The following is a 9,455-nucleotide window of genomic DNA, read 5'->3' on the forward strand; positions in this document are numbered from 1 at the left end:
TTGTATGTTATTAAACTTACTACATTAAGTGATGTTAACTTTACCTGACACCTGACAACTACTTAACATTGTATTTTATTAAACTTACAACATTAAGTGATGTTAACTTTACCTGACAACTATTTAACATTGTATGTTATTAAACTTACTACATTAAGTGATGTTTACTTTACCTGACAACTACTTAACATTGTATGTTATTAAACTTACTACATTAAGTGATGTTAACTTTACCTGACAACTATTTAACATTGTATGTTATTAAACTTACTACATTAAGTGATGTTAACTTTACCTGACAACTATTTAACATTGTATGTTATTAAACTTACTACATTAAATGATGTTAACTTTACCTGACAACTACTTAACATTGTATGTTATTAAACTTACCACATTAAGTGATGTTAACTTTACCTGACAACTATTTAACATTGTATGTTATTGAACTTACTACATTAAGTGATATTAACTTTATAACAAATGTTATCTATTGTCAGCTGTTGTGTTCTTCCTGAAACGACTACTACTAAGTTTCGCTATTTAAAGGTTGTTTTTGTTTACGTGTACACAATGCGACGCGTTTTGTTTTTATCGTTCGAGTTATGCTTCAGATCTTGTTAGGTGTGACGTGAACACGTTTGTCTTGAATTTTGTTTTCTAACCTACAGCAGACAGATGTTAGTAATAGGAACATCGTTGTCATTTGAGACAATGAAGAATATTTTATATTTTTAACGATTTCTCTTTTAAAACTCCTCTAACTTATATATATATTTCTACATCTAAAAAAATTATCCACCCTAATCGGAAATGTTAATGTTAAAAATAAAGTTGAGCCTTTCAAACGGGTGTTCTTGTTGTGTTTGTTAGTTTAACTTCTTGTACATAATATAGTTTAAAACCGCGGTTAGTTGTTTGTTTTACTCTGTACTTGTTTGGTTGTCCAATATTTTCAAGTCCAACTGCATTTTCTGTACTGATGGTTTTGTGAATTTTCGGGTTATTTTTTTTTCTGTCTTATCAAAAGACGTCCATGCATTATGTCTTTCTTATGACTACGCAAGCGTACTTATTTTTATATAGAATCGTATCTTGGTTATTCTATTTTATGAATGCTTGTCCGCCTGCTGTGTTTATGCTTCAAAATCACCCAAATCTTTGCACCAGTACCCTAATTTACATTTTCGAAAATCCTCACTGTTATTTTTTAATTACCAATTTTACGTATTTTAGGTACCAGCTGCAAGTGGTTATCAAACTAATATACAGCTATAATAGCATTAAAATTTTATAACTGTACAAATGGAAATATAAATATCTTTGAATTTTTATTTCTTTGCTACCAGGCGGATGTTTCCTGCATTCAAAGTGAGGATGTCTGGACTCGACAAAAAGGCCAAGTATATTATGTTAATGGATATCGTTGCATCTGACGAGTGTCGCTACAAATTTCATAATCGGCGGTGGGTAGTGGCCGGCAAAGCTGACCCCGAGATGCCGAAAGGAATGTACATCCATCCAGACTCTCCAAGCACGGGGGAACAGTGGATGCAGAAAGTGGTGTCCTTCCACAAACTGAAACTGACCAACAATATTTCGGATAAACATGGATACGTAAGTATCTACTGTGATATGTAAAAAATAGCATTTTTTAAATGTAATATATAACCCTCGAGGCTAGAAAAGATTAATTAGGCCAACATTATGGACGCCAAAAATAACTGTAATTTTTACTTCTAGATTATACAAACGGAATCTGAAACATTGTGTTCATTATATCACCGATTTTATTAAGCCTAACTCACTGGTAGTTTGAGTTAGGCTTAATAAAGTCGGTGATATATATAATCAAGAGAAACTACCTAACTGGTACTAACAGTGAGTTAGGCCTAATATGTGTGTTTATAACAGTGAAACGAATTTTTTTATTGCAAGTTAAAGCGTTTACAGCAAGGAAGAATATTAAAAAAAAAAAACAGGTACGACGTTTCGATCACTGGTGCAATCGATCTCAAGCGCCCAAGTTTTAACGGTTTTTACTAGAGAATGGTCGCACCAGTGAACAAAACGTCGTACCTGTTCTAAAAAAGTATTTCTTACTGTAAAAGCTGTAACTTGTTATAAAAAATACTCAAAATGAAGCTAGTAAGTGAACATAATTATTCAACTTTTTAAGAAAGCAGCTGTTTGTTTATAAATAATTCTTGACATAAATCAAAACTAATTTTACTATTTTTCTCTTCACGAACTCAAAGAAAAAACTGAGCTTGCTGAATTATAAAGTATTGAATTAGATGGTTATAATGATATTATTAAAGATGATTCGTTTCAAATTAACCGAATTTGCAGGTTTAGTAAAAGCTTTATTTTAACGTGTAGTGGGTTTGGGTTTGTTTTGAAGTTCGCGCAAAGCTATCTGTGTTAGGTGTCCCTAATTTAGCAGTGAAAGTCTAGAGGGAAGGCAGCTAGTCATCACCACCTACCGCCAACTCTTGGGCTGCTCTTTTACCAACGAATAGTTGGATTGACCGTCACATTATAATGCCTCCACGGCTGAAAGGGCGAGCATGTTTGTTGAGACGGGGATCCGATTGCCAGTCAAGGGCCCTGACCACCTGGCGGTGTGACTTTGCTATAAAAGACAGAGAAACAATGAAGTAATGTTTAGTTAACAGTAGTTTACTGATGAGGTATGTTATAAAAAATGTTTAAATATATGTTTCGACTTTCGTCTAATTATTATTTTAAAGTGTGTAAGCATGACCAGTATTTTATCGTGAAAACAAAAGAAAGAGCAGAATTTTGGAATATATAAACGAGATGCCCTCCATGTGAAAAATTGTAAAATTATAGATAAATAATTCGTATAATATCAAAAGCAAACATTGTCCAGCATATGAAGATGGTCCGGCGCTCAACTCGTAAACTGAGGGTCGCGGGTTCGAATCCCCGTCCCACCAAACATGCTCGCCCTTTCAGCCGTGGGGGCGTTATAATGTGACGGTCAATTCAACTATTCGTTGGTAAAATAGTAGCCCAAGAGTTGGCGGTGATGACTAGCTGTCTTCCCTCTAGTCTTACACTTCTAAATTAGGGACGGTTAGCGCAGATAGCCCTCGTGTAGCTTTGCGCGAAACTCAAAACAAACATATGAAGATATATTATGGCCAATTATCAATGTCCTAATCTTCCTTTGGCTTGGTACGTTTTTGTTTTGTCTTTTTTCTTTGAAGAAAAGTATCGATTTTCAAGAAATCTTAGATTTAAACTGTGAGTTAACCGATGAACGTAAAATATTCAGCATAAGTGCTTTACATACGCACACATATCACATAGATGGTGCATCAAAGCTTGAATTATACATTTAAAGTTTGAGAAAAGAGCCATCTGTCGACTCCTCGTGCTCTACTCTCGTATTATGTTCCTTCCGCGTGGCTGGGACTAAATCCACCAATAAACTTTCAAGCTTACTTTTACCGTAATGATCGGGCCCTCGCGGACATCGGTAAAAACTGTGTCGGCCGTCAACTCCTCCTTCTCGATGCTTCACTACTATTCGAAGTCGTTTTGGCCTTGCGTGAAACCAACAAGATGCTTTTATAGTCATTTTTGATCGTAAAATATGAAGAAAATGCAATAACGTCCCTTCACAACTAGCGCTGATGTAACCCGATAATGGCACAAGAGTTAAAACGGGAAATTCGGTTCTACTCTATATTGTGTGTGTGTGTGTTTCCTCTTATACTACAAAAATTACAATTGCAAGAGCCACGAGAGACATCCAGAAAAATCTTACAATAGCGACAGTTTTAGGTTTAACTATGCAGAAGAAAGTCAATTAGTGTATGAAACACGACTCAAAGACCAAAATAAAATATATATCTGTGATTATATCCAAAAATTAAGAAAACTGCCACTAGGCGACAGCACCATCTCCGTACGAAGAATATGCAGAGAATGAAAAAAATAATGAAAAAGTGAACCGTCAGCCGTGTATAGATTATGTACCGAAACAAAATAATTTGAGTACTTAAGGTCGCGTTGACCTTTCTGAAATGGAACCCGTGATTAGACGCATTAGTTTACTCTAGTACGGTTTTTTTCCGCAACTTAGGCTTAACTCTGTCAATTAACAGAACATATGACTTTCAAATGGCGGAGAAAAACAACAGTTATACACAGGGATATATCTATTACTTAAGATCTATGCTAACAAGTCTTAGACGTTCTACTTACTGGATAACAGTTTGGATGTGTGGAATAAACGTGTGCAACAATACTGACAATTCTATTGACTGTATGAAAGTTTTATTTTATAGAATAAACGTGTGCAACAATACTAATAATTCTATTGACTGTATGAAAGTTTTATTTTATAGAATAAACGTGTGCAACAATACTAACAATTCTATTAACTGTATGAAAGTTTTATTTTATAGAATAAACGTGTGCAACAATACTGACCATTCTATTAACTGTATGAAAGTTTTATTCTATAGAATAAACGTGTGCAACAATACTAACAATTCTATTGACTGTATGAAAGTTTTGTTCTATAGAATAAACGTGTACAACAATACTGACAATTCTATTGACTGTATGAAAGTTTTATTCTATAGAATAAACGTGTGCAACAATACTAACAATTATATTGACTGTATGAAAGTTTTGTTCTATAGAATAAACGTGTACAACAATACTGACAATTCTATTGACTGTATGAAAGTTTTATTTTATAGAATAAACGTGTGCAACAATACTGACAATTCTATTGACTGTATGAAAGTTTTATTCTATAGAATAAACGTGTGCAACAATACTGACAATTCTATTGACTGTATGAAAGTTTTATTCTATAGAATAAACGTGTGCAACAATACTGACAATTCTATTGACTGTATGAAAGTTTTATTCTATAGAATAAACGTGTGCAACAATACTGACAATTCTAAGGACTGTATGAAAGTTTTATTCTATAGAATAAACGTGTGCAACAATACTGACAATTCTATTAACTGTATAAAAGTTTTATTCTATAGAATAAACGTGTGCAACAATACTGACAATTCTATTGACTGTATAAAAGTTTTATTCTATAGAATAAACGTGTGCAACAATACTGACAATTCTATTAACTGTATAAAAGTTTTATTTTATAGAATAAACGTGTGCAACAATACTAATAATTCTATTGACTGTATGAAAGTTTTATTTTATAGAATAAACGTGTGCAACAATACTGACAATTCTAAGGACTGTATGAAAGTTTTATTCTATAGAATAAACGTGTGCAACAATACTGACAATTCTATTGACTGTATGAAAGTTTTATTCTATAGAATAAACGTGTGCAACAATACTGACAATTATATTAATTGTATTATTTATTGTTATGTAGAATAAACGTGTGCAACAATATTACGCTTACGCCACTAATAAACTTCTACGAAAAGCCCACTCATTATTCTATGTATCTTAATGATTCTTACACTTATCACTAAACAGAGATGCGTGTTTTGGAAGAAGGTGAGAGTGATTCGTACTTTACGAACAACATTTTTCGATCTAATAAAGGTTAACCAGCTGTAACAATTTATTTACGCTTTTTTTTTTCAGTCCATTCTGAACTCCATGCACAAATACCAGCCCAGGTTTCACCTTGTACGTGCTAACGACATCTTGAAGCTGCCGTACAGTACGTTCCGTACGTACGTCTTTAAAGAGACCGAGTTTATTGCCGTAACAGCTTATCAAAACGAAAAGGTCAGTGATGTATAGATAAAGTTTTATTGATGACAAGAACTTATGAACAGATAAGAATAGTGTTTGACTTACTTAATATAAGATAGTGATAGGAATGTACGAACAGATAAACATATTAACTGATTTAAGAACAGAGAAAAAGTTACTGATGTCAGGGTAGACTTTTGTTGACGATAGGACTACATGAACTGATAGGAAGGTTAATTTATTTAAGACAGACAACAGGTTAGTGATATCAAGGTAGACTTCTGTTGACGATAGGACTGCATGAACTGATAGGAAGGTTAATTTAATTAAGACAGACAACAGGTTAGTGATATCAAAGTAAACTTCTGTTGACGATAAGACTATATGAACTGATAGGAAGGTTAATTTATTTAAGACAGACAACAGGTTAGTGATATCAAGGTAGACTTTTGTTGACGATAGGACTACATGAACTGATAGGAAGGTTAATTTATTTAAGACAGACAACAGGTTAGCGATATCAAGGTAGACTTTTGTTGACGATAAAAGTCTACATGAACTGATAGGAAGGTTAATTTATTTAAGACAGACAACAGGTTAGTGATATCAAGGTAGACTTCTGTTGACGATAGGACTATATGAACTGATAGGATGGTTAATTTAATTAAGACAGACAACAGGTTAGTGATATCAAGGTAGACTTCTGTTGATGATAAGACTATATGAACTGATAAGAAGGTTAATTTATTTAAAACAGACAACAATATAACAACTGAAATTGTGAACTTGTCCACTAAGAAAAAGAGGACAACGTAAATTCTTTAGGCCGCTAGAGGGAGACAATATGCTAAAGCTATAGCTATTACGTGTGGCTCCCATATCTAAGTGGAACCGACGATGCTAAACGTGGTTGATGTAATTTAGTATTCAACTTTTCTTCAATTTCCGCACAGACCTAGCTAGTTATTAGTAAATGTGTGCCCGTGCGTGTGGGTGTATGTTTGCTCGTGAATGCATGACGTTATCTAGGCGGGAGAACAAGTTGTTTAGGTTACTGTAAAACAGGATATTTGTCACACGTATTCCAAATGACCATTCGTCATTAGATAGTAAGAGACAGGAGATTATGAGACTCGTACGAGGAATCTCGAGGAGAGGGGTGGTCATCCTTCTGTCGCGAACAGACCCGCTGTCGCCGCTCCGGGACGCCCGAGCTACCCGGTAAAGGCCGCTGTTGTCTTCATTCAACGACGCGAGTGATTCTGTGTAGAGAGCGGCATCTTTTTTCTCCGCCGTTATCCGTATGTTCGTTGCGCCTGGTCTTACGGTAAGCACGTTCGGTATCTTGACCCTTTCAGACAGTCATGTCTACGTCATTGCTTGTTAGGCAGTGGTCTCGTCACTCAACGAGATCAGAGACAAAAAACAGTCATTTGAAGTATGTCTTAATGTTTTCTGAAGTATACAGTGAGTTTTGATTCTGACTATATGGCTACATTTGCAGTACAATTAATTACACCATAATGTTAAGTATATGGCTGCATTTGAAGTACAATTAATTACACCATAATGTTAACTATATGGTTGCATTTGCAGTACAATTAATTACACCATAATGTTAACTATATGGCTGCATTTGCAGTACAATTAATTACACCATAATGTTAACTATATGGCTGCATTTGAAGTACAATTAATTACACCATAATTCTAACTATATGGCTGCATTTGCAGTACAATTAATTACACCATAATGTTAACTATATGGCTGCATTTGCAGTACAATTAATTACACCATAATGTTAACTATATGGCTGCATTTGCAGTACAATTAATTACACCCTAATGTTAACTATATGGCTGCATTTGCAGTACAATTAATTACACCATAATGTTAACTATATGGCTGCATTTGCAGTACAATTAATTACACCATAATGTTAACTATATGGCTGGATTTGCAGTACAATTACTTACACCATAATGTTAAAATAAAAGTATGATACATCAATACCTAAAGTAAAACTGTAGAGCTGTTGTCCACCTTACAAAGTTGTAATATCTACACTAAGACATTCTAATAAGACTGTTGCACCGTTCTCCATCACAGAACGTTGAAATAAAATGTGTTGCATCGTTCTCCGTCACATAACGTTGAAATAAAATTTGTTGCACCGTTCTCCATCACGGAACGTTGAAATAAAATGTGTTGCACCGTTCTCCGTCACAGAACGTTGAAATAAAATGTGTTGCATCGTTCTCCATCACGGAACGTTGAAATAAAATGTGTTGCATCGTTCTCCATCACGGAACGTTGAAATAAAATTTGTTGCACCGTTCTCCATCACGGAACGTTGAAATAAAATGTGTTGCATCGTTCTCCATCACGGAACGTTGAAATAAAATTTGTTGCACCGTTCTCCGTCACAGAACGTTGAAATAAAATGTGTTGCATCGTTCTCCATCACGGAACGTTGAAATAAAATTTGTTGCACGAATATATATAAAAAAGCATTATAAACACTGTTTTCCATCACACAACCTTATAACAAAAAATCGTTACCACGAGTGCTAATACCTATAATACTAGTTGGATCAGGTTCACGTGCACCCAAAGCCCCATGGGAGTTGACTCAACGAACCACTGTGCATTACCTTTACAAGCATGTTTCCAGAACATTATAGAGCGATTTATTACTTTATAATACTTTTGTTAAGGTGTAATGCCATGATTTGCAGCCTGTTACCACACACAAAATGATTTTCATCAAAGTGTAATACTATTATATTGAATCTTCGCGAAACGATTTTCGAAACGAACGCGTTCATTTTCAGTTCAGTTGTTCGTAAACATTTATAGTTATGGGCTTACTCGGCCATGCTTTTGTAAATCAACTATTTCCAGTATTTATATCGAAAAGAAACGCTGGAGTTTAGCAGTTGTTCTTTCACAAAAATCTTTTAGGAATGTTGTTTTTTATTTCGGAATTGTGACGTCGTACTACAGCTCTCGTACAAATATACCTTGCTTTGAAGCGAAGTTTTATTTCAAGATAAAAGACTATCCATGTTAGAATTCATTCTCCACTTTCATTGTGGAAATTACCAGCGTATGTTTATACACGTGTGAAATTAAGCATTGCTAATATATATATATATATGTTAGATATTTCTATTCTTTTTCACCAGGGGTGAAATTAACGTATAATAGGCCTAATGCATTATTTGATTTGCCGTGTGGACTGTAGTTTCACCTATTCAAGGCTCATCAGCACAGCTAGGGTCAGCAATCCAAAGAAATACAGTTAGGCCTATTATAATACGTATGGGACTCAAAACCCGTTGATAATTGGTACTATGTAATTTCAAAACTAAATTGTAACTTAATGGAGATATGGCACCTTGTGAAATTGGAATAATTCATACAGGTTACTGAGGAATATTTTTGACAACATGTGCAGATGATTGGATAATATTTAATTTTTAAATAACTCGAACAGATTATTGGGTAATATTTTTGACAACATGTGCAGATGATTGGATAATATTTAATTTTTGAAATAACTCGAACAGATTATTGGGTAATAGTTTTGACAACATGTGCAGATTGATTGGATAATATTTAATTTTGAAATAACTCGAACAGATTATTGGGTAATATTTTTGACAACATAGTTGCTAGATGATTGGATAATAGTTTAATCGTTAAATAACTCGAACAG

The 9,455-nt window shown here is 34.1% G+C and overlaps 1 protein-coding gene across 1 annotated transcript; it reads left to right on the forward strand.

Moving 5' to 3' along the window:
* Window positions 1–1,338: 1,338 nt before the first annotated feature.
* LOC106476473 (T-box transcription factor TBX3-like) lies at window positions 1,339–5,781 on the forward strand (the record flags this gene model as incomplete). The annotated part of the gene is made up of 2 exons (XM_013937131.2): window positions 1,339–1,617; window positions 5,620–5,781. Coding segments are annotated over 2 exons (441 nt in total), but the record flags the coding sequence as incomplete, so codon positions are not given.
* Window positions 5,782–9,455: the final 3,674 nt, after the last annotated feature.

Source organism: Limulus polyphemus, unplaced genomic scaffold, assembly GCF_000517525.1.
Source record: "Limulus polyphemus unplaced genomic scaffold, Limulus_polyphemus-2.1.2 Scaffold10668, whole genome shotgun sequence".
NCBI classification, from domain to species: domain Eukaryota; kingdom Metazoa; phylum Arthropoda; class Merostomata; order Xiphosura; family Limulidae; genus Limulus; species Limulus polyphemus.